This window comes from Periophthalmus magnuspinnatus, chromosome 21, assembly GCF_009829125.3.
Source record: "Periophthalmus magnuspinnatus isolate fPerMag1 chromosome 21, fPerMag1.2.pri, whole genome shotgun sequence".
Taxonomy (NCBI): domain Eukaryota; kingdom Metazoa; phylum Chordata; class Actinopteri; order Gobiiformes; family Gobiidae; genus Periophthalmus; species Periophthalmus magnuspinnatus.
Genome location: NC_047146.1, coordinates 19,142,341 through 19,169,092, shown reverse-complemented (window position 1 = coordinate 19,169,092; position 26,752 = coordinate 19,142,341). Strand labels below are relative to the sequence as shown.

Genomic DNA, 26,752 nt, shown 5'->3' with positions numbered 1-26,752 from the left:
TCACTACATTTGAGAGAAGGAATCTACTTTATATTTCACTACATTTTTGAACTGGTAAACCATTTTTATTATTGTTTGTGACCTGCTTAAAAGGCTGAGGGGCTTGTTTTGATCGAGTTCATGATTTTAGAAAACAAAAATAGACAAAAAGGCTAGAAAAAACAATGATTCAGTTCAGTTCTCAGTTGTCCAGGTCTCCATAGCAAAAGAAAAATAAAATCTGTCAACTGGACAAAATGTTATAGGAGGGAGTTTTGACCTGAAATGTGCTTGCCTCATTACAGATCGTTCCAGCCCTATAGTAGCTGATAGTATTTAAAGATGCACTGTGTAACTCTTCTACTATTTATCTCCATAGGGACAAGGTGAAGTTACAGGTCATATCCATGTTAAGGCAAGCCTGCTCACAGTAAGTATATGTGCTTTTCAAGTATTTTTTTTCAGGAATAAAAAACATCTGTAATTGAATAAATGCAAGATGGACATGTTTAATACCAAACATTTCAGGCAAAACTAATCATCTTGGAGACCAGGCATGAAAACAAAATCGCATTAAATGAATGAAAGCCCAAAGCATTTGGCAAGACAAGATTCTGTTTTAAGTTCTGACAGAGAACACAACATATATGTTTTTTGACAAAACTTTATTTTTGTAGCAAAGATCAAGTCACTAAAAATCTGTACAAAGTGTAAAAAAACAAACAGGTGAAGGGGTTCCTGAGGCGGTCCTGAGGCTGTCCGACGGAGCACAGGTCTGGTCCCTGGTTTCTGTTCCCTGGTCTCTGATCACAAGGCACGTCCTCCCTCTACATTCACTGTGCTGCAAACACAACAAGGGTAGATCTGTGTTAGACCTGAGTTGGACCTGGGTTGGAAATGGATTAGACTTGGGTTAGTCCTGGATTGGACTAAAACCTCAGTTAGACATTGCTTAGACCTGGGTTAATCCTGGGTCAGTCCTGGGTCAGTCCTGGGTCGGACCTACTTTAGAACTGGGTTAGTCCTGATTTAGTCCTAACCTAGTCCTGGTTCAAAACAAAAGTGTTGGATGCACTAGACCTGGGTTAGTCCTAATCTAGTCCTGGTTAAAATCAAGTGTTAGATGTTTTGAGGTTTGAGAAATGTGTTGAATTTAGGGGCAGACAATATTGGCAAAAGATAGTATCTTGTTTTTTCTTTTTTTTTCATTATCTTGATAAAAATAGTAGGACTGTTCTACATGATTTTTAATGGTTATTAAAATTATTTTTGATTGTAATCTATTGTATTGCTGTTCTTGAACTGTTGCAACACAACGGAATGTCCCCATTGTAAGATAAATAAATATTCTCTTTGTTGTGGCCCAAGGTCCTGTACCAGAGCCACTGTAGTTAGACAAAGTGTGAATGGTTTTTCGTGTGTTCCTGATCAAAGAAATCAAATACTCAATTAATATGAATGTCGATGTGCGTGCGTGCAAGTCTGTGTGTGCATGTACCTCGTCACTCTCACTTCTTCTTGCTTCCCATGGTGAGGTTCTCGCTCTTCTTCTTCTGCACCTGAGGGTCACAGAGGGGGCTATAAATTTGAATGATCTCAGAGTACAGATATAAAGTATATTGGAGTGACTTTGTGTTGGTGTTATGTCTTTTTCTTTTCTTTTGTATCAGATTATATGCTCTTTGTCCTGCAGATATCTGATCTATAACCCAAGTAAGTCTATTAGTATGAAAACTTTGGTTATTCTGAATGAGTAGAACTCTGAAATATTTCATTTTACAGATTACAACCTCATTCAATGGGATATTCTGCTTGAGCTTCTCATGTAGTACCACTGCAGTATTTATGCAGTGCAGCATGGGTGCACACACCTCAATCATGGCACTGTCAATCTGCTTGAGCTTCTTGTGTACTGTAGTATCGGTGGAGTGCTTGTGTTGTATTTGAAGTTCAGTTTTTTGCAGTATTTGAACAGTATAGTGCGTGTACCTTGTTCATGGTGTCAGCCTGCAGCATTTGTATAGTATTACTTAGTTCATGGTGTTGTTGATCTGCTTGAGTTCTTCATCTACTGTAATACTAGTGCACTATTTATGCAGTATTCATGCAGTACTTGTTTAGTATTACCTCATTCATGGCGTCGTCGATCTGCTTGAGTTCCTCATAGCGGTCTCTGGACTCTCTGAGAGGCTGCACCATGGCCTCCTCGATCTGAGGGAACAGCTGAGGGACAAAAACACAAAGAGAACACTGAATGTTGTCAGGCTATTAATAATTTGATTCATGCCCCGTCAGTGTCCTAGCTCCATGCCCTCTGCCCTGTCTGTACCCTGTTGTTGAGTCTAGCAGTTATTGATAGTTTCTGACACAGTGGATGTCATTAACATTCCCTGGAGGTATGAAGCTAAATGAAGCCACTGTTCTATCTGTTGGCCTATTAATCAAGTTTGACTCTAATCTGACCTTTATTTTAACTCACCATAAAGAACTGAACTACAACAGGTGAGCCAATTTGTGCTGTTAAATAACATTAAAGTTACATGCATCAGCCAACAGTTTTTTCAGTTAGTTAGAAAATGTATTGTTTAAATACATTTGGTGTTTTTTCTTGAGATTTGAGACAATCTTAAAACTGTTTGGCAGTGTTTGCTAATGTGTGCATTATGCCACCATAGTAACTGCTGAACATTCCACCATAGATACATATGTAGAACCCTCCCGTGCGATGTTACTTCAAAGTATCAATAGTGGTTCATTTAGTTCTGTATTTGGAATTATGGACACGTTTTTCATAGCAACCAAAGAGCCAATCAGGAGAAGATGACCAGATCAGCTACGTCCAGGTTAGTTATATCCACTTATACATACAGTCTATGATCCACTCTGTACACATGTCTGTCTGTGTCTGCAGTACTCTGTGTCAGTACCTTCATGACGGTCTCAAACATGGGGATGAGCACAAACTTGATGAAGCCGATCTGAGCTGTGGGTTTGGTCACTTTCTCTCGGTCCATGAAGGGAGCCACAGGGAGGCCCTCCGTCTTCTCCCGGTCACTCTGCACACAAGCAAACATTTAGGCCTGGTATAGTCCTGGTATAATCCTGGTGTAGTCCTAGTTTAATCCTGGTGTAGTCCTGGTTTAATCCTGGTTTAGTGCTGGTTTATTCTTAGTTTAGCCCTGGTTTGGGCCTGGTTTAGTCTTTGTATAATCCTGGTTTAGTCCTGGTTTAGCCCTGGTTTAGTCTTTGTACAGTCCTGGTTTAGTGCTGTTTAATCCTGATTCAGTCCTGGTTCAGTCCTATTTTAGACCTATTTTAGTCCTGGTTTAATTCTGGTTTAGTCTTGGTTTAGTCCCAGTTTAGCCCTGGTTTAGCTTTGGTTTAGTCTTTGCGTAATTCTGGTTTAGTCCTGGTTTAGTCCTGATTCAGTTATGGTTTAGTCCTGGTTTACCCCTTGTTTTGTCTTTGTATAGTCCTGGTTTAGCGCTGCTTTAGTCCTGATTCAGTTCTGGTTTAGTCCTGGTTTAGACCTGGTTCAGACTTGGTTTAATTCTGTTTTAGTCCTGGTTTACCCCTTGTTTTGTCTTTGCATAGTCCTGGTTTAGCCCTAGTTTAGCCTTGGTTTAGTCTTTGCGTAATTCTGGTTTAGTCCTGGTTTAGTCCTGGTTTACCCCTTGTTTTGTCTTTGTATAGCCCTGGTTTAGCGCTGCTTTAGTCCTGATTCAGTTCTGGTTTAGTCCTGGTTTAGACCTGGTTCAGACTTGGTTTAATTCTGTTTTAGTCCTGGTTTACCCCTTGTTTTGTCTTTGCATAGTCCTGGTTTAGCGCTGCTTTAGTCCTGATTCAGTTCTGGTTTAGTCCTGGTTTAGACCTGGTTCAGACTTGGTTTAATTCTGTTTTAGTCCTGGTTTAATCCTGGTTTAATCCTGGTTTAGTCCTGGTTCAGTCCTGGTTTATTACCTGCATGAAGTATTTCACAAGCTAGCAGTTCACCCAGGGCTCAGCCAGACTTGTTTAGTACTATTTTAGTCCTGATTCAATCCTGTTTAGTCCTATTTTAGTCCTGGTTTAGTCCTCTGTACAATTCTGGTTTAGCCCTGCTTAAGTCCTGCTTTAGTTCTGGTTCAGTACCTGCATGAAGTACTCCTCGAGCAGGCAGTCCACCCAGGGCTCAGCCACCTCCATGGGCCGTACCTCGTTGGAGATGTCGCAGCATTTGATCAGCACCATCTTCAGCTGTGCAGAAGCAAAATCAGCTCATGTTTATGTTGACTAATAAAAGAATAAAATCATAAAAAGTATAATTTTCAATAAAAACTATCAAACAGAATGGGACTGTAAAGTGATAAGACTAAGCTGTGTTTGGCAGAGACCATTGACACAGGCACGTGAACTAGCCACATCCCAAGAGCAAGATTTATGTTTGTGCAAGTATCAAATTATAACCAAGATGGAGATCCATTGTTACTAATGGTCAAGTGATCAACTTAAGTGTTTTAAATGATGTCTACAGCTAATCCACAGTAAAGACATTAGGTGAGTAGTACTCAGTTATAAGAAATTGTACTTTTCAGTGTACTTTCTAGCAGCATACTTACTCCTACTTGTGTCTGCGTAATCCCTCAGTCATCCAGGTCTGATCCATAAAGAAGCTTGAATGAGCAGTGAAACCCCTTCACACCTACGTTTTGTCCAGTTGACAGATTTAACTTTGGCCATTACTAGATATCCAACTTGAGTCATATTTTTATTGAAGTAACAGTACTCTTACTTGACTAAAGTTGTGGTTACGCTTCCCACTGTGAGTATAGTATACAAGTACACAAGTGACAAAAGTCAAAAAGACAATATTAAATGATGTGAACATTTGTGTTTTTTACCCCACTCCTTCAGATATGATTTAGTTTGTCTCATTTTTGTATCTGTTTGGAAATACCAGATTGTGTGCATTATTTACTGTTTTGTCTTGAGTAGTAGTAGCTTTCCCAAATACACTTTTACTCTTACTTCATTTCTTGGACCACTCCTTTATACTTATACATGAGTAATATTATTTTGAATTAACGCTACTCTTACTTGAGTACAAGTTTTGGCTACTGTACCCACCTCTGTTTGGAGACTTAGGAGGGAGAAATTTGACCATTTTGGTATTAAATGGCAATAACTGAAAGGTAACTTGACCTTTCTATTTCCCCAGATACATGGTAAACATGTTCAAATCAAATATAGTATTTAAGTAGTATTTAACAACTGCAATGCTACCCCTTGAACTGCCACCTTATCGTGGTGGGGGAGTTTGCGTACCCGAATAATCCTAGGAGCTATGTTGCCAGGGGCATTTTGCCCCTGGTAGGGTCTCCCATGGCAAACAGGTCCTAGGTGACGGGTCAGATTAAGAGCAGTGCACAATACCCCTATGAATAGTTATACAACACGCCCGGTCGCATACAAGGTCGCCCGGTATGGCATAGCCAGGGCCCCACCCTGAAGCCAGGCCTGGGGTTGAGGCTTGAAAACAAGTGCCTAGTGGCTGGGCCTTTGCCCACAGGACCGAAAGGACGATGTGGGTCCACCCTCCTGTGGGCTCACCACCCACAAAGCTTTTCATAAGGGTCAGGTGCAAAGAGGCCTAGTTGGCTGCCGGGGATGGGTGTCTAGGCAATCCTGTCCACAGACACAGCATCTAGCTGTGGCAACGTGGAACTTCACCTTGCTGGGGGAAAAAGCCTGAGCTTGTGCAGGAGGTTGAGAAGTACCGGCTAGACATAGTACGGCTCACTTCAACGCACAGCTTGGGCTCTGTTAACCAACTCCTTGAGAAGAGTTGGATCCTCCACTGTGAAGTTCAGTCCAGTGAACTGTCTCTCACTGTTGGGTTGGCCTACGGGCCAAACAGTAGTGCAGAGTACCTGGCCTTCTAGGAGTCCCTCGCAGGGGTACTAGACAGTGCACCGACCGGGGACTCCGTTGTTCTACCTGGGGACTTCAATGCCCTCGTGGTCAACGCCAGTGACAGAGGTGATAAGGAAGAATGGCCTCCGTGATATGAACCTGAGTGGTATTTGGACTTCTGTGCTGGTCACAGCTTGTCCATAATGAACACCATATTCAAGCACAAGGGTGCAGAACAAGCCCTGAACTAAAGGCAGCTTTGGGTAAGCAAGTATTTTTTCATGAAACCAGCGAAAAAGTCACAAAAAAAGAAATTTATTTTAAAATATGTAAATTTATTTTTCTTTAACTTTAGTTAATTAGTAACTTTTTGAACCATGGTCCAACATAGTATATTTTGTGAAAAAGGTTTGTCTGTGGCTGGTGAAAATGGGACACTTTTCCTATGAGATGTAGTGATGTAAGTGATCATCTGAAAATGTAACATTTACTAAGATTAATAAAGTTAAAGTGCTGAATATTGATATCTGTTTCCCACCTTGCTGTCATTGCTGATAAATATTGTGAGAGATCATTAATGTGATCAGTGTCTTCACATAGATGATTATCATGAATCATTATTAATAATGTATAACTAAAGGCAAACTGAGCAAATGTATTATTTCAGAAGAGTGTATCAGACTGGTTGCCCTTCGTATGACTCAGTACCCATGATGAAGCTCTCAGCTTCAAAAAGGTTGGTGACCCCTGCTCTAGCAGCTGCAGCCTATCATTAATCTGTGGTAGTGCAGATTTTGCAGCTCAGTGAGTAAATTCTGGAGGTTCTGAGCTTTCATGTAAGGCATGGCCTATCTGTATAATGAGAATGAGAAAAACTTGTATTTGTCCTCTACCTCCATGTTAAGACACAAGCTACATTCAGTTCTGTTATTACTCTCTTTTTTTATTTGAAAATTGTTCTCACTGTATGTGAGGAAAAAATGCTGATCCATATTTTGCCCCTATGTCCTGGCCCTGTGTAGGACACTCACACAGGTGACGTGCTCCTCGTCTGAGTAGTCAAAGTTGTCCACCTTCTGTTTGAAGGAGTCCAGGATCTCCCCATGACGAGCCATGTCTGTGGCCAGAATCAGCGTGATGGTCCCCTACAACACAGACATACTCAGAACCACTCTCAGGTAGTCCTACTGTAGGTCTACTATACTCCTACTGTAGTCCTGTTGTCCATATGTAGTCATGAATGTAGCCCTACTGTAGTCCTACTGCAGTTCTTACGTAGTCCTAACAAGTCATGTCTGCGCCCAGAATAAACGTCATGCTTGCCAGGAACCCAGACCTACAGTCTGAGCAAGAACAAACCAAATAACTGTCTTCCTACTGTAGTACGTATTTTGTCATACTGTAGTTCTCATGTAGTCCTTATAAGGTCCTATATTTCCTATGTTGTGGAAATGGGACTAACCCAGCAATAAACCTATACTAGACCAGGACAAAACTAGATTCTGGTCCTGCACCCAGTCTAGGTCCTGTTCCTGCACCTGTCGGATCTGCTTGAAGGCCTCAGGGTCAAAGCTGGAGAAGATGTTACAGTCTGGCTGGGAGAAGATCTGGAAGGCCACAGCGCAGTGGTGGTTCTCCAGAGGTGAGATGTCATTGTAGCGCACTGCTAGCTCTGTACGTGCGTTTATCTGGTACCTGCACACACAAGTGGCATTTTTAGCCCTACATATATGATCGAGAGTTTGAATTTTTCACAGAATCAAACTAATTACAGAGCAGTGGGTGGAGATGGTAGGTGAAAGCAACTCAAGTCTCAAATGTAGGACAATAAAGGATTACTCAAACAGGCATGAATCATTGAAAATACAAGTTTTAGTAAGCTAATGATGAAAGAAAATCATCATAACATATAAAGATGAAAGTAACTAAAAGTTGATTTTGTATAATATGCATAAGGCGGGCTTTGTGATTGGTCATTGCTTCCTTGAGTGGGAGGGGACAGGGACATGAGAGGAGATGAAAACAACAAAGTGTTTTCAGGCCTCTGCAGATTTAACTCCTAGTATGTTTTGGAAAAAGGTAAAACTTTATGATATTAAAACAGTGAAGACATACGTATTGTTGAATCCAGGATGATCCAGGTCGTGGCACACTGCAGCTGTCATCAGGATCAGAATGTCCACCTGCGTGAACTTCTCCTGAAACACACAAACAAATGCCCTTTAGACCTCTTTAGTCCTGGTTTAGGCCCAGTTTAGTCTGATTTAATCCCGGTGTACTTTTATGTTTGAATATGTTATCGTGAGTTAGGGTTAGGCTGGACTAGACCAGAACCAATACAGGTTTTGGACAGGACCAAACCAGGGGGATCCACTATCAAGACTAAACTGGGTTCAAATCTGGACCCAACAGGGAAAAATGTTGTACTGTAGAGATAAATCATGCTCTATCTCTGGTTTGGTTCAGTTTAGGTCTGATGTGGTATGGTCTGGTATAGTCTTGTTTAATCCGGTTTAGTATGCTTTGGTAGGGTTAGGTCTGGTATAGTCTAGTTTAGTTCAGATTAGTCTGGTTTGGTTTCTTCAGGTCTTGTCCAATTCATCAGCAGGTTGCACAGGCAGACCATCGTGTATATCTGGTTTGGTCCAGTTTAGGGCAGGTTCAGTCTAATTTGGTCCAGTTTACCTGCAGATTGCACAGGCAGATCATGCTGTACATCATCTGGGTGACGCAGAAGCAGTGCCTGAAGTTGTGGAAGGGGTTGTTCCTGTAGTTGTCATGGATACACAGCTGTATACACACAGTTAGCCACAGTTAGCTACAGTTTACGCTCTGCCTCTATCATATTTAGTGTCTGCTAAAATGCTACCTTGATGCTAACCACTCTGCACTATATCCATGGGTTTCAGAGGAATGAAAAAATAGCACTGTTGTATACAATGAAATCTAATTGAACAATTCACAATTTGAAACTACAAAATCTTGTGTCTAGACATGTATAAAAGCTGTTAATCCTGTAGTTTAGACCTCTACAAACATATTCTGAAATGCATGAGATTCTTGGATTATCTTAAAATTGATCAGTCTTCTCTCAGGGGTTAATGCTCCTAGACAGGCTTTAAAATGTGAACAGAATATTTTTTAAAGCAAAAATGTTCAGCCCTACACTGCGTTGAATTAACAATTCAAAACAATATTTTACTTCTTTTGAATGGTTCTCAAAATGTCACCTATAAACAGGAAGCTGAAACCTAAGATAGCTAATGTGTTTTTCATTGAACTGTTTTGTAGAAGGAGGAACCTAGAGGAACAAGAAGAAACTAAGAAGAACCAGGGGGAACCTAAAGGAACCAGAAGGAGCCTAGGGGAACCAAGAGGAACCAGAAGGAACCAATAGGAACATGGTGGAACCTAGAGGAACAAGAAGGAACATGATGGAAACAAGAGGAACAAGAAGATACCAGGAGGGACATGATGGAACCAAGGGGAACAAGGTAGAACCAGGAGGAACATAGAAGATCCAAGAGGAACCTAGAGTAGCCAAAAGGAACCAGGAGGAGATATGTTGTGCTCTCACCAGCCAACGCTTGAGGGTGATGGGGTTTATGTTAAAGTCCTTGACAAGACCCAGATCGTGGTACATGTGCTCCAGACAGCTCAACATCTGTAAAGGAAGAACAGGCATCAGGTACAGTATTACACTACTGCCCTCGACAGGCAACCTGTCATCAACTTTAAAAGTGCCTGTGTAACCTTTCTGGGGAGATTCTGTCACCTACTTGTCTCCATGGAGACGTTATTGCTTTGCCTAGAATGTTTCACAATAGGGAATTAAACTTATAACTATCTCCATGCAGACAAGCAAGACCCAAGTTTTTATTGAGCAATACAAACAGGTGAATAAATGAAAGAAAGACGAGTTGAATGCCATAGAACGCAAATGGAGAAAGGCAGATGGCATTATGTTTCAACAAGAGTGATGCTCTGCCATCTTGTAATTTCATTGTAAAAACACAGAATGATATTAATATTGGAATAACTGGCCAGATAGATGGATTCCTCCGATATTTGTGATTTCACAAACTCACAAGAATCCATCTGGACCGGCTCCTGCTGTCGCAATTGGGCCAGGGTCACCAGTGGTTCAGATGAATCACAGAGCAGCATTGTGGTTTGGGCTCAGCCAAAGGTGAAGCCCCCAAACAAATCAAAACAAACATGGAGACGCCAACAGACATACTTCAGCCTATTTTAGCAAAAATAGTCTATCAGAGGGAAGTCCTTTGTGGACAAGGAAGATGTCACTGTTTTTCTCTCAGCTGGATTTAACTAAAGTTAGATTTTTCAGCTTGTTCTGCTGTTTTGATGCTTCAACCAATTCACACTGAGTGCTACACATATCAAACTGGTGTGAGCATGGAAATATAATAAGATAATAAAGAGCTGAACCAAAAATGTGTCATGTTTTCAATGACCTGTGCTCACTGGCACAAAATGCCCCAAACATTTTTTTTGCTTCCACATTACTTCCCAAAGACAGGCTACAGCCCGTGGTGTGACGTCAGAAATGAGCACTGATCAATTGTGACCAATCAGAATAAAGCGGCTAGAGCGGCGCTAGCGTGGGCTCAGAGCAGTGCTAGGCTAAATCTTAGAAAGCTAACTTTTTGGCACTTTGAAGATTTAAAAATGTGAAAAGAAAGAAGAATCCCTACAAAATCCAACCTTGATCTCGCACCAGACAGAATGTCTTATCCAGTTTTTATTATAGATCCATGATCATGAGAAAGGTTACAGCTGTAGCTTGTTATATCATGATAGTGAGGATTAAATGGGCATAAAAGTTTTTGTGCTCAGTTCTGGATGTTACTGTGTACATGAGCTCACTCTCACCTCGTTGGGCTCCCACTGCCAGGCGTCAAACGTGGGCAGCCTCAGGGCTTCCACTGTCTCCTTGGACAGATGGTACTGCAGCAGGACAAGAACAATGTTGGAAGAGCCTACTGAAGGTCTCCCTGTTCTACACAAACAAACTAGTATGCTTCTCTGAGCCAAGTAAACTGGTAGGAGACTGACAACCAATCAGAGAAATGAACAGGCTAATCTTATATTTAAAAAAGAAGATGGCAGCGTGATTCCACATGTACCTTTGGATACGAAGGCACATCTCTGCGTGGGGTCAGCTTCTTATTGTCCTCCAGGAAGTTACTACAAGAGACACAGACATGGATCAACATGTAGGTCAGATATAGAAGTCAAGCTGGACCTTCTGTGAGGCTCTGAGTACCTGGTGTTCCGTGATGCCATCTCCTCTCGAAGTTTTTTTATGTCATTTCTGCACTTCTCTATCTCCACCACCTTCATCCCCTCCACTATGAGAGACACAGAAGACACAGACGAGACAAGAGAGACAGAAGAAACAGGTGAGAGGACATGTACAGTCAAACAAGAATACAAGGTCATAATCTAAAGTGGATATATGAAACGTTAGATTAATTTCATTAAAACGGATGCTCAAAGTCACGTTACAATTTTGTGCATTTTTCATTCACTCCATTCACTGGTAAGATAATATTATAGCTGTAGTACAGCTGCTCTGGGGCACACTGACAAAAGCAGGGCCAATCTGTACCATCAACGACCAATCACTCACAAAACCACATTCATACAATGTGGGTGAAGAGCCTTGCCTTAGGACACAACAAGTTTTTTGCCAGCAGCACCCCACTGTGTCAGCTTAGCAGTCTCTTAGTAGTTCTTAGCAGTCTCCAAATACTAACCAGGCCCAGCCTTGCTTAGCTTCTGAGACCTGATGAGATCAAGCTTTAACAAGGGTATTTGGCCATATATTGTTATATTTTTACAAAAAATGTACTTTTGTGCATGCAGATATGACATATAAAGTAAGTCCTTTAGTCATTTAGTCGATTAATTGGTCAATGGGTTCTTAGCCAACCAAAAATTCTTATTGGTCAACTAATCATTTTATTTCCATGATAAGGATTTATATGGAACAAAAGCAGAAAGGAGATGTGAGTGACGGAAAGAGGGAGTTAGCCAAAGATTTGATATTTTCTTTTGTATTTATATGTAAAAAGTTTAATCTATCTTTATACATGTACATTGTTTCCTAGTAGCTTGCAGGAGTAGTCTTGTGAGAGAAGTTTGGGTCAAATACATAGAGATGCCTGATAATTTAAGAGCTTTTGCCACGTCCTCTTTTTAGTCGACTACTCGATCGGCAAGACATGTCTTTAGACCACCACGAATTTCTTTGGTTGACTACTTTTCGTAAAATTTCCTTTGAGATTAAAGTATCTACAGCCCTGATACAAAGAGGTAATTTCATAACTGTTACCTAGCAACCATAAAGTTAACAACTGCCAAAACCTGTCTAAATTGCACAGTAGGTATGATTAGACAAATAAAAAATGACAAGACCGTCATTATGTTAAATGAAGGTTTAAACTGTCAGAAAAATGCCTTCTTTGTGCGTATGCCTCTGCATTTTGGATCTAGTTTTCCGTGTTGATGACAAAGGTAGAGGGATTCTGTTTTACAATTCAGCGTTACTTCCTCCATAAATTGCCACTCAACGGATGTAAAACTATGAAAAATATTTAGCACCAAACCAAGCAGTCTAATCATTACAAAAGCATGAAAACCTGTCATTTGCACTATGAAACTGAAACCAACAATCTTCTGGTTATCAGGCAAGCGTTTCGCTGCATATGCCACTTTTTTGCACTGTCTGAATGTTAATTTGTGAAGAAGCTTGTTGTCAGTCAGCTGCCTGTTAAAGGGACCTCAGATGCTAAGTGCCTGGATACCTGGTTGCTATGGCAATCCTCTGCCCACACAAATGTGTATCCTTGCATCACTGTGGTCTCCATGGTGACCCCTCACTCTTGTCGCCACGGTTACATGCTTAAAGGCAGCTGAGTGGAGCCAAGAGGGAGGCGACCTTTCACTGGACTAAAGCTGGACTTACTAATTATACAGTCACCAAAAAGGCCAGCCTAGTCCAAACATAATCCAGGCTGAGTCTAAGTGCATACAAAAGCCAAGGACACAATGTGGTTCAAATCATGTCAGTGTAAGTCTAAGTGTGTTTTCTAATTAAAGGCTAAATTTCTACACTAAATTTGTAGCTTATATGGTTTCTGTCAACACCACAACATTGCAGAGCCCATCTCTCCAGCAAGGCAAAGCAAGTTTATTTATATAGCACAATTTATACAGAAAGTAATTCAAAGTCTGTTTTACATTGAGCATACCGTTACAGTAGTCTAACCTACTGGAGACAAATGCATGGATAACTCTCCTCAAGTCTGGTTTAGACAATATACCATGGATTTTTGTAATGTTTTTAGATGATTAAAAGCTACAAATGTAATTTCCTAGCCTGATTTGAAGGTTTTATAGAGGTAGACCGGAGGGGACTGCTGACACTTTCTATTTATTTCTGTGGGCCTATGACTTCAGTCTTGTCTGAGTTTAGCTGGAGAAAGTTGTTTGCATCCACACACTGATCTGTTGGATGCAGCGGCAGATTGAATCACTGGTCCATATTCACCTGCTGCCAGTGAGATAGTGTCATCTGCATAGTTGTGGTAGGACAAATTATTGCATATTAACTTGCCTAATGGCAGCATGTAGAGACTGAACATAAGGGGTCCCAGGATTGACCCCTGGGATACCCCACAGGCCAGATTCACATGTTTCACTTTTGTTTTGGATCTCTGAGCCTCCCTTCCCCTTGCTCCATGCATTAGGTCACTCCCCCTTCAGAGCGTTATTGCAGCACAATCAGTGTACATCCCACTAATTAAAGTAATACACATTGCATCAGGTTTGTGAAGTTGTTGTGTACAGTTTTGTATGATCTATTTGTGTATTTGTGGAGAACTGTCGTGTGGGTGCATTATTGATGTAGACAGAGTATTGGACAGAATCTTACAGCTACCGGTAATAGTAAGGAGGGTTCACTGCTCCATGCCTCTCCTCCCAAAAGCCCAATAACCCACCCTATAATCCTTTCAATAAATGTTTAAACTGGACTTTGGTTGCTGCTGTTTCATTAGCTAATTTTGTTGAAGACACTGCCTGAAATCAGTCATTATTAAGGATAATAACACACATAATATTTTTCATACACTCTTTCAATAGATTAGTGAATGAAGATGTGAGTTTGGCCACCTTTGAATTTCCCCGGGTTAATGGGACAGTCGTATTTGAGTGTGACAGACGGAGTGGCGATTAGACTGATCTCTGCGTTATATGTATGTGTTAGTGTTAATCTTAACTTTAGTCATTTTGATTAGTTTTTATTTAGTTTTAGTCAGCAAAAATATGAAATTGATGAAAACTATGCCAAAGATATTTTAGATGACGATATTATCTGTTCACTCCAGTGAACCCCTTAACTCTGGCGAGCCCCTTCTCTCCGACGGGCCCTTTATTCCTGGTTGTGTGTTGGTGTGCTTCTGCAGCACGCTCAAAACAGCTTTTACAGAGCACTTTTATGGACTCTTATCTGTGCAACTTCTGATGGCAGGGCGGCAGCTTCACACACAGAGCGGATCAATGTTCAACTGCACTATTCTATATTTACATTTATGGAGAAGCAGACAGGAGCAGACAGGAGCAGACATTTACCTTATGCATTCCGATCCTAATTATAAGTTTATAAGTACTTTTCACAGCTCTAAGAGACCAGTGGGGAGTTTAAAGCTGACAACAACTAGCATGCTAATGTGCAGTTCTTGATTACAATCAAATGCTTTCTAATTAGATGTAGACAGGACACAGCTGACTTATTTTGACCTCAAGAGCATCTTATACAATATATCTGTACTGGGGCAAGACACATTTTGCTCAAATACATGGGAAGAAATCAGATACATTATGGTCATTAGGTAACATTTATGAAATTCCCTCGACATGTAAGCCACCCGTGTCTGATCAGGAAGTAAATTATAAACTATAAAAATCTATACTTTAGTGAAATAAGTAGTAACCTGTCATATGCACTTCAAGCCACAGCACCATAGCCAACTATGCAGAATACTATTTAATTGATATGAACCTAACTAGGAGCCAAATAAATCCTGATATAATGACACAGTTCACGTGCAGCTATGTGTACATTGTGTGCACTTTTAACTAGACAGATAGTACTTTTTCTCTGTACCTTATCACCTCGGTCACTATCTGTCCTGTCAGCTTTAACACTCCCCCCATAAGGCCATTCATATAAACACATCTAATGCATTCTGTGTTTGAGTTTTGTGCCTATTCCCTCAACCACAGCAGCACAACCAACAGCCTCCTCAGCCTCTCCATGTCCTCCACCTCATCGCCGACCATTCTAATCTATCATATGTCCCTCCTCCTGACATCTCCACCTGCCAGTGTCAAAGTGCCAGTTTTCAATTAACTAATTCTCTCTTACTCTTAATTACAAATACATAGGGCATGATCTCCCAGTTTTTCCCTCCCAAGATGATTATCCAATCTGAAATCTAGTCGGTTTAAACCTAAAAGGACTGATTTGAATCATCACTATGTAAACCCCAGCACCTTTTATATCATTATGTGGTGCTAGTGCAGCCTCTGCAGCTCAGTGAGTGAATTCTGGTGGTTCTGAGCTTTCACATGAGGTATGGCCTGTCCATATACTGAGAATGAGAAAATGTGATTCTAGTTACTTTTTGTAAACTGTAGGAGCACATTGTTCCTTTAAAGGGTCAATATTGCACTTTTTTCTGATCTGTTATAATGTTGTTTCCTCATCAAAAAGATGGAGTTATGTTGTGTTTCATTCACACATGTTTAACACACAAACCATGCATATTTAGGCTGAGTTCTTCCCTTAAACAGAAAACACTCTGTTCCACCATGTAGTATTTTTTGCCAGTTTCTACTGAAATAAAGGTAAACGTTAACTGTTAACTTCTAACCACAGCTTCATGGCATCACAAAGTGTAACAGAGAATTTTGAGCTTTGGAAATATACACAGACTAATAATAAAGGATTACTCAAACATGTGTGAATGAAACAAAACACAACTCCAGGTATGTTATCGACATTCTTACATGACTTAAAGCTCAGAGTGTCTAAATAACTAAATGGCAGATGTAGTTGAGTATTGCACCTTTAACCCAGGGCCAGGTGGGTGCGATGAGGTAGCATTTGGAAGCACATTTTGAAATGTAAATGAAAGCCCAGGCAGACGCTCCAGTGTGGAGCAGATGACTTACACTCCACACGCTTCTCCAACATGGCCAGGCGGTTGGTCACCTCTGTCTTCAGCTCGTTGATCTTGAATGCCCTGAAAGAGACAGGAACATGTAAAATCATGGAATTTTTTCGCAGTGATTTATGGACTAAACCAGAGCTAAGTCAGGACTAAACCAACACTAAACCAGAGCTAAACTGGGCCCAAACAGGACTAAATCAGGACTAAACCAGGACTAAATCAAGATTAAACTAAAAAGTAGCTACTAAAAAGAGCTAAATTAGGACTAAGCTTCTTGGACTAAACAAAAATTTAAACCTGGACAAATAACAGGACTAAAACAGGACTAAACAGGGATTCACTAAGCCAGTGGCTAAAAACCTGGGCAAAATGAGAACAAACCCCAGACTAAAGTAGAGCTAAACAAGGGCCAAGCCAGAACTAAACCTGAATTTTGTTAAACTAAGACTAAACCAGGACTAAACCACTACTAAACTACGACTAAATTGGGACTGAACCATAGAGATACACGTTCCCTTTTCCTGGCTGACTCCGAGCACTTTCAGTTTACTTCAAATGTTTTTAAATGTTCAATTACTCCCACTGTGTTAAAAAGAACTAGGTGGAAGATGTTTCTCTCAGCACCCAAAAGAGACAAAAAAACAAATGATTTGGATTATAAAACATATGTTTTTTAATTTCAAAAGTTAAATGTTTTCTCTCATATTTGTCCTTAGTGCTACTGCAGACAAGACAAAGCGTCACTGAGTTTACAATTGCATGCAGATATGGGTCAGTGCCCACACATTTATGATCATAGGAAGGCTAGTGGGAATCAAACCAGCAACCCCCCTGTAAGAAAGAGGTCATTGTAAAACAAGGGTCTTACCTTGAGAACTGCTCAGCCACCTGAGTCAGCACATTTTGGAAGAGCTCCTCCTTATCTGCAACACACCGGCTGTTAGTAGTCCAAGTCTATAACAAAAGTGAACAAAGGACTAATCTAGAACTAAACGGGACTAGACCAGGACTAATCCAGGTCTAAACTATCTCCAAAACAGTAGCACTCCATTGGGAAAAGCAGGTCAGAACTTGGACTACAGCACCAAGAAAATAACCTGGAGTTCAGAACACACTGAGGTTATGTAAGCCAATCAGATCGTAGGAATAGGCTGACAGTTTTATAGGTGCCATCTGATTGGCTCAACACTGGTCAAAGTTCACTGCTGCGAGCCAATAAAATGACGACATGAATGAAGCAATGGGAACAACAACAAGACGATGTTTGCTACAGTGATAGGGAAAGGCATAAGCCCATCTAATACCTCCTTCTGTTACTCCAGGTGTCTCTAGGTTCAAAGTTATAATGTCTATAACTAGGCGAACACACATGCATACTGCAAGACATCTTCTGTGTCTAGGTGAACATCAAGAACCTTAACCTCCATGAGAACATTGACCACCAGACAAACCCAGACCACCAGAAGAAACCCAATCTCCTAATGTAAAACTTCCACCTTCAAAAAAACATTTACATTGCAGTGCCAATGTGAATATCTATTTTCAAGTAAACATCTACCTACAGGAGAAACTCTACCACCATGTGAAGTTTTACCTCCACAAGAACCTTTACCTTCAGATGAACCTATACCTCCAGAGAAACCCTTAAGGATAAAATTGCTAAATAAAAACACCAAGATCATGCAGAGTGAGTTAATACAAATATTTAAGACGAAAATTATGAGGCCGATGCATGTCTATGATCACTTCCTATTGAGGCGGCTAGTGTGTTAGCTATGTTCATTTATATACACAGTCTATGATACCTACACTACAGTACTGCTCCAGTTGAAATCTTTGGCCAAGTAAGAAATGCTACCTCCAAAAAACTCCTCAAAAGATCTTCAGCTGCCACAAGAGTGTTTACATCCATAAGAATCTCTAGGAGAACCTCTACCTCTAGGAGATACTCTCCCTTCAGGAGAACTTATACCTCCAGGAGAATTTCTATCTCAGAAATCCTCTACAGTCATTATAATAGCTCCAGTTAAACTCAAACTAAACATCTACATCCAGGAGAACCCTCACCTCCATAAGAATCTTTACCTCCAAGAGAATGTCCACTCCAGGACAGCCTCTACATACATTAGAATACCTCCAGGTGAATGTCTACTTCCAAGTGAAAGTTTAGCTTCAAGCCTCCAGGAGAACCTCCAGGAGAACCTCTACCTCCATAAAACAACTATGTCAGAAGACCCACAAAGACCTCAACCTCTCTAAGAACATTTACCTCTAGTAGTACGTCCTCCAAGTAAACATCTCCCTAGACAAAAACCTACACCTACCTAAGGAAAGCCTCTATTTACAGGCCAGTACTTCCAAGTGAATGTTTAATTTCAAGTAACTCTAAGTAAACATCTACCTCTAGGAGAACACCTACCTCCATAAAACATTTACCTCAAGAAACTCCTAAAGAACATCAAGCTCCCAGAGAACTTTTGTCTCTAAGAGGACCTTTACCTCTAGGAGAACCTTCAAGAGACTATGTATTTCCACTCCTACTGTGCCACCAGGGATGTCTAATTCCAGATAAATCTCCAAGAGAACGTTTACAACCAGGAAAAATACTGGGATCAGAAAAACATAACATTAGTCTTATATGGATATACATGTTAAGTGCCTTGCTCAAGGACACAACAGCACACTCTAGTTGCAGCAGCTTCGGCAAATGCTCTATCACTGAGCCACTTTCTACTGTCAGTACTTTGGTGTACAATAAGAATACTTAAAGGTGCACTATGAAGCTTTTCATGTGGAGGGTCCACTTGCTTCAATGGAGATGTTTTTTGTTTCCCCTGGAATGTTCCACTCTATGACATTAAACTAATAAAGTAAGCACGACTGCTTACATTTCACAGACCTGACCTGTAACTGTCTGGATGATTTAATGTTTAATACAATATGGTGTAACATTCTAGAAAAAACAATAACATCTCCATGAAGAAAAGTGACATTTAATTCTTTCTTCTCTTTTAAGTCTCATTAGTTGATATGACAGGAGCAGTTGTAATGCAGGGACTCACCTGCCAGCTGTCCTCCACCCAGAGGGACCACTTTGTATGCAGACCTGCACAGAACACACTGTTACACATGAAGCACTCACCCAGGTACCTCACACAGAGATACCACTAAGGGTCCATGTGGCAGAATAACCAAAGAGATTTAATATGTATGAGTTCTTAAAGAGGGAGCATTTGAGGGACCTTCTACCATGTTCCCTCATCAAAAACTTGCCTGAAGTTTTATGTCATCCGTGCATGTAATGTAATCTAGTGCTCTCTCCCAGGCCCTATCTTGTTACGGTTAGCAGTACGATTCTGTCCAAGGCTCGACCCACAAGCCTACGTCACCCAGGCTCCCGCACGGCCATTTTTCATGAATATACAAAAGCATCATACAAAACAATACACTACAACTTCACAAGCAAGATGCGCTGTGCAGTAGTTTCATTAGCTATTAGGATACACACTGATTGTATTGTGATAGCATTATGAAGGGGGAGTGACTTAGCATGGAGAGCAAATCAGACCGAAACTTATTGAACATGTTAATATAGCATTTTCAAAATGATAAAAGGTCAAATATAACAATAGTGACCAATATATAATGTTAGCAATTAATACCCCCTAAAAGTGTAATATTCCGTCTTTAATCTATAATGGTGAAGGCTTTAGATACTGCAAGAACATGGGGCCCTAAAAACATTCTAAGAACCGAGGAACCATGGCAACATTTATCCTCCCTACCGCTCTGTGTTGTGGGGCATGGTGGGGTCGATGGAGACCATAGCTCCGGTAGAGTCCAGCAGAGACAGGTTAGTATTCCTGCAAAAACACATGGACAGGTCAGAATAAGAATGCTGAGGCTGTCTCACGAGTAGGTGTAGGATGCACCTACCCATCCTCTGTTCAGGCGGATGAGCCTAAACAGAGGATGGGTGTGTGATTGTGTGGGTGTAGTGGATAGGATGTAATTTTGGTAGGTGGTGTGGGTGGATGTAGTGGGTGTAGTGTGGGTGTGGGGAGTGGGTTTGTACATGGGTCTGTTAGCTTAACAGTGGGTCTGGGAAATGAGCATGGTGAGGGTGAATGTGGGTGGGTAGGAATAGTGGATGTTTTGTGAGAGGGTGTGGTGCGTGGGTAGGGTGCAGAGTAATGGGTTTGGTGTAGTAGGTGTGGTAGAGTGGGTAGGGTGTAGGTGGGTTTGGTGTTGTGAGTAGTTGGGTGTGTAAGTAGGTGTGGTGTAGGTGGGTGTGGGTGTTATGGGTGGGCGTAGTGTGTGAGTAGGTATGGGTGTAGTGGGTTCATACCTAGGCAGTCCCAGAGCCGTGCAGAACAGCTCTCTGATGTCACAGGGGCTGCAATATCTGCTGAACACCAACTGCAACACAACCACCATGAGAACCTCCATCATCACACACTCTAGCATCAGACAGTCCACCATCATACACTCCACCATCACACACTTCACTCTCAGACACTCCATCATCAGACACCCCACCATCATACACTCCAGCATCACATACACTACATCATCAGACACTCCACCATCATACACTCCACCATCACACACTCCATCATCAGACACCCCACCACCACCACCACCACCACACACTCCACCATTACACACTTCACCATCATACACTCCACCACCACACACTCCACCCTCAGACACTCCACCATTAAACTATAACATATGTAAATTATAATGTATTATTTCATTGTTGAAAAATGACAAGGTGACATTTTTAACCCTACCCGAATTTCTCAAATAACAGGGACACGCCTCATATGAAAGCACAGAAGCTCCAGAATTCACTCACTGAGCTGCAGAGGCTGCACTAGCACTGATTCATGATTTTCTGTAGGTGTTGGAGTTTAGCTAGTGACCATTCAGATCACAGAGTGTACTTTTAGGTTTAAACCAACCATTAAATTTAGCCATTAAATCTGGCAACTCAAATGAGAAACTCATCACTAAAAGCTATATCTCAACACATTTACAAATGTATAGAATTTAAAATGACATATGGCTCCTTTGCAAACAGAATACCATCAGGGGCATGTCAGAGTAATTCTTTAACATGGTCACACATGATCCGGGGTGTTACATTTTGCGTTGCAACAATATGTGCCAGTGTGAAATACCATAGTGTGACACTAGTGCAGCCATTGCATTGACCCTTAGTGCATGCCCTTTAGCTCTGTATTTGTGCAGGCTATTTATTTAGCTGTCAGTGCTGTGGTTACTTGGATAAATATCAGAGTCCTTTAAAGGTGAGATATTGACTTTTTAGAGTGTTTAACAATTTCCCTTCTCATTTACCCTCTCTAAGTTGTATTTACAGTGATTCATGCATGTTTGAGTAATTTAGAGAGTAGTTTTAAAACTTCTCCCTTTGAAGCTGGGCCTAGTCAACTCACATTAGGATAAATTCCCAGTGTTTAAAACCAGTTCTGTCAAATTTAAAATGACTTTTAGATGGAGCTGAAACTTTTTGATAGAAAAACAGTGTCCAGATGACCACCGATCAAACTGTTATTTAAAGCACTCCTGGGCGAATGAATGATATATCCTTGTTATCACTGCTACCGGCACATGCCCCCTAGGGATGGGACGATATACGATAAGTTCCGCAATTAATCCTTTGTGGCATTTTTTAATAATCGTGATCATCGCATATGATTATAATCGCCTTTACGGAACCAGACTGCCTCATGTTTCCAGTTTCAATACAATGTTTAGATGTTAGTTCTGGTGTTTGTCCACAAGGGGGCCCTCTATCATAGCAATGAAACCTGTTAGCTTCTGTGCCTATTCTGAATTGGGGATGGTTCTTCATCACCGTCAGTCACTGTCATGACTAGTGGGCAGTGGATCTAGATCCCAGTGATGGCGCACATTTATACCCTCCATTCAAGAAGGTGAAGCCTGATGTGTGGAATTATTATGGCTTTGAAAAACAAACCAAGAAGATGAGCCACCGATCTGCAGAGCCTGCCGAAAAAAAGATATGGCTTCGAGGCCAAACACCAGCCACTTACGTGCACATTTGCGAGACAACCGTCCTGCATTGTTTAACAAACTTGAACCGAAAACATCCATTGTAAGTATCATACCATTTGAAATAAACTATTGAATGTAGTTGCTGTTAGATTGGATTTGTATGAATCCGTGTTTGTGTCGACTTTGCTATCGCTAGGTTAGCGCTAGCTGAACAGCATTTTGCATAGCTGATTGTACAGCTTGCTAGTAGTGGTGCATGGTTTTACAACAATCATTAATCTGAATACCTACAACATCCAAGGACCTGGCATCCACATATGTGGCCACAATACATGTTTTTCTACAAGGTCCTGGTGTCCACATATGAGGACATTATACTGCCATTATACTACTGGTTTAATAATTATTGTGATAATATCATTGATGGAAATTTTTTTGGTCACGATAATCGTGAGTCTAAATATTAATATCGTCCCATCCCTAATGCCCACTGCTCTGTGCTTCCTCCATCCTCCTATTTTCTTAATTGGTGATACCTGTAGGATTCTGCAGCATTGTGTAGTAATTATAGTACAAATAAAATAAAATCTTGGTCAGAGGTATCGACAACTTTGCGGCTCTTTGTTGTGATTTTTAGGATTGTTAAAATAAGAGTAATGTGATTTCTTTATGATCATGGTTTTAAACAGATCGGCATTATTCCTTAAATAAACTTCAAGGAAATCAGATAATAATCAAACTTTACTGTGCATGTAAACAAAGCCAGTGTAAAGTGTCATGTAGCCCACATTAGATTATGTCCAGAGTAGGGCTGTCAAAAGTATCACAAATCAGAACGCTAATTCATACTGAAACAAGTATCAAAACTAGGTACTTATTTGAGCATCCTCATGACAAACATACCTGGAGTTGTGCTTTGTTTAATTCACATGTTTAACAAACAAACCCTGCATATTTAGGCTGGGTTATTCTCTCAAATGGAAAACACTCTGTTCCACCTTGTGCTGTCATGTGATAATACAGGAAGTGCTCCACTGTGTTTTTAAACTTCATACACCTTCAATAGAAACATTTGGCTGATTTCAGTACTGGAAATGCAAAATGCTCTATTGAACAAAAGATAAAAGGTAGCTGTTAACTTGAAAACTACTGCTTCATGATGTCACAAGGTTGAACAGAGCTTTGGAGAAGTAGACAGACTAATAATAAAAGATTACTCAAACATGTGTGAATGAAACAAAGCACAACTGGTATGTTTTTGAGGAGGTAACAACATTGTACCATGGCAGAAATCTCACAAAAGTCAATTTTGTGTAATACAAGACCTTTAAATGTTTTTTATAATGCTCTTGAGGTTTATCAGCAATAGTATAAGACCACATGAACTTAAAGATCATGAAGAAAGTACTTCTATTTTGTGTTGAAAACGAAAAGTCAAGTACTAAAAAAATTATAATTGTGGTGTCAAAATCAGAATCAACTTAAGTATTAAACCTATTCCTTTGTATCAAAATTAGCACTAGCCAAGAAGTTATTCTTGGGTAACGTTTACAACAAACTGGGTATTTGCTTTATTCATGGGTTTTAACTTCCTGTTATATGCAACATTTTGAGAACGTTTTCCCATTTAAAAGATATAATATTTAGTCGCTATAACAACAGTCCCTGTTTTTGATCATTCCAAAAAACAGCAATAAAGGTTTCAGAATTATGAAAAATTTCCACTGTTGCCATAGGCATTAACAATTTAAATATCAGGCTTATATCTTTGTGGGAAAAAATCGTCAAAATATCGCATATGGGAAATAAAAATTTACGAACTAGCTTCAGTGGTATGGTGCAACGTGAGATAATGGATAACAATAAAGGCTTAAATTATTATTTTTTTTAAGTATGAGAAAAATAAAATAAGGTGATATATATATATATGCATAAAATAAGGCTATTTTTAAAACGCTGAAACCCAGGAATAATGGTTGATTTCGAAGTTGAAAATGATTTTTGGCTAGTCCTCGCTAGTCCTGATTTTTGGTTAGTTCTTTTTGGCTAGTTCTTTTTTTTTTTTTAAAGTATGAAAAAAATAAAATAAAGTGTTATATATATATATATGGATAAAATAATGTGTTATATATAGGCTATTTTTAAAAAGCTGAAACCCACAAATAATGGTTGATTTCGAAGTTGAAAATGATTTTTAGCTAGTCCTCGCTAGCTAATGATTTTTGGCTAGTTCTTTTTGGCCAAACCATGACAACGGCTCCTTGTATAATGTCCATGCACGGAAATAAAATAAAAAAGATAATTAACTCTTCTTAACCATAAATCGATACGCTATCTGAGGAAACACATGTTATCGCTATCAGACCACTTTTGGCGCTGCTCTGTAAACCATGCACAGTGACCCCTGATCATCTGACCCCCGCTCTGACCCCCGCTCTGACCCCGGACTCTACCCCTCACTACCCCGGGGCCCCCCTTTACCTTCTGGATGCGTCCGTCCACGTCTAGGTAGATGACGCGGTACGACGAGGAAGCGGATCCCATCGCTGTCCCCCCCGCGCGGAGCTCCTCAACACTTCTGACCCCGAGAGAGACGCACTGTCAGCGGCCACACAACATGACCGTCCCCCGCTCTCCTCTCAGCGCGGAGCTCGGACCCTGCCGTGGATCCCTGGCGCAGATCCGGTAGTTTGTCGTGCAAATAAAAAAAAAACAAAAAACAAAACCGCGCAGATGGAGCGGTTGTTTCGCTGTGGTGTGCGCGGTGGTGTTTGATACGGTGTTGGTGCGATAAAAGCAGGTGTAGTGCGCTCCGCCAATCACAAGCACGGCCGCAGTGACGTCACCCGGCCCACGCACGGGTTACCCTGGGCGTCACATTGTTTATGCGCGCGTGAGGGTCCTACACATTTAGAAACACTTGACTCAATCACAATGAGGGCGAAGAAACGCGCGCTGATACGATGGGTTACGTTCACCAGGTTCATTATGGACGAAAAGTGGTTTTACGCACGGTACGGACAGGTTTCACAGTTCCAAGTTTCTCTTTTTTGAAACGTAAAAGCATAAAACCAGGTCTAGACCATAGACTGTACCTGCTACAGTTACACACTTGGGCTAAACCAGGATCAGTACGATCCTGGAGTTAAGTAAGTCAGTTAGGTCAATAAGAATACATGCGTACTGGTTGGTTCGCTTATGGTTTTAACCCATTTCAATTCTGATGTAGACTTGGCTTGGTCCTGATCTAGACTTGGTTTAGTTCTGGTCTAGTCTTGGTTTAGTTCCGGTGTTGATCACATTTTTGGCCCGATTTTGATTTAAATCTCTGTCCAAACCACGGCCAAACCAATAATTAACCTGGACTAAACCAGTTCCAATTATCTGATAGACCACAATTGCGCACACTTTAATCCGGTCTATGTAGGAGCAAAATTCACGAACTGTGCCAAACCGAACCAGGAGTAAGTCAGGCTTGTGTCCTGGTTTACACATAGTTTAGTCGTGATGGTTTGGTCCTGTTCTAGTCCTGGTTTAGTTCTGATCTAGCGTGGTTCAGTTCACATCTAATCCACGCTTAGTTCCGTGTTTAATAGGCCTACCGTGCCAGTTTATTCCTAAATTTGATACGTGTTTGTGCAAGTGTCAATGCAACCTTAAACTAGATCCAAACAAGGTCTAAGATAGAGATAACAATTAAGGGCCAGGACTAAATCAGGACTAAACCAAGCCTAAACCTGGACTGAATCTGGACTAATGCCCAAACCAGGTCTTAGATGATGGGCCACACTGACACCCTCATAAGGAGAGCGGAGACAGGCGCGTCTGCCGCTGTCACTGAGAGCCGCTTCAGGCCCGACTGTCACCTCCAGCTGAGCACCAGGGCACTCCACGCCACGGCCGCCCGCTCTACACCGCTCTGCCCCGGCAGACCCCCGCTGGCCCCGAGCCTCAAGAGCCCCCCCACACACACACACACGCCATACTTTTAGTCCTACTTGAGTAATATATTGTACAGTGAGGCTCTCAATGGAAAAGTTAGATAGGTCTATTGGAATTATGCTTTCTTACTATTGGGGATGTTTGAGCCCCTTTAGGGTGTGTTCTGATTTAAGTAGGCTATTCAAAGAAACTGTATGTAGCCTGCACTCCTACTGATTTGTCACAACTGAACCAATGCCTAGCCCAGCAGATAGAGGACACATACACGTTTTTCTCATTCTAAGTATATGGACTGGTCATGCCTCATGTGAAAGCTCAGAAACTTCAGAATTCACTCACTGAGCTGCAGAGGCTGCACTAGCACTGACTAATGATTGGTCGCTATATAAAACCCAGCACATACAGTCATTCATATCAGTCCTTTTAGGTTTAAACCAACTAGATTTAGATTTAAACCAACTCTTCAGAAGCAGGAAGATATATAAATCTTCCTGCTTCTGAAGAGTGCAGACGCAAACCTTGCTTGCTCCTGCTGCTTCCTCCTTACTTTGCTTTTTTAATAATTTTACCTCTTCCATTGCTGGGAGATTTGCTTAGTTATGATTTTCTCTTAAGTAAACCAAGATTTTTAA

At 41.0% G+C, this 26,752-nt stretch overlaps 1 protein-coding gene across 1 annotated transcript; it reads right to left on the bottom strand.

The window, feature by feature from the left end:
- Positions 1-629: 629 nt before the first annotated feature.
- pde9aa (phosphodiesterase 9aa) lies at positions 630-24,955 on the bottom strand. The gene is made up of 19 exons (XM_033987405.2): positions 24,660-24,955; positions 20,482-20,552; positions 19,919-19,996; positions 19,196-19,239; positions 17,002-17,056; positions 16,135-16,205; positions 11,159-11,243; positions 11,019-11,079; positions 10,765-10,839; positions 9,449-9,535; positions 8,557-8,661; positions 7,987-8,069; positions 7,410-7,566; positions 6,903-7,016; positions 4,111-4,215; positions 2,907-3,035; positions 2,107-2,202; positions 1,478-1,538; positions 630-820 (listed from the first exon to the last, which is right to left on the bottom strand). Exons 1-18 carry the CDS (start codon positions 24,720-24,722, stop codon positions 1,488-1,490), a joined length of 1,530 nt encoding a protein of 509 aa, XP_033843296.1. The 5' UTR covers positions 24,723-24,955; the 3' UTR covers positions 630-820; positions 1,478-1,487.
- Between the last annotated feature and the right edge of the window lie 1,797 nt (positions 24,956-26,752).

Excerpts from the sequence above, each read along its gene's own strand:
- pde9aa (XM_033987405.2), bottom strand. The coding sequence starts at position 24,722 with ATGGGATCCGCTTCCTCGTCGTACCGCGTCATCTACCTAGACGTGGAC. Across the intron at positions 10,840-11,018 it reads ATGTGCCTTCGTATCCAAAG|TACCATCTGTCCAAGGAGAC; the intron begins GTACATGTGGAA and ends GTCCTGCTGCAG. Across the intron at positions 2,203-2,906 it reads TGTTTGAGACCGTCATGAAG|CTGTTCCCTCAGATCGAGGA; the intron begins GTACTGACACAG and ends TTTGTCCCTCAG.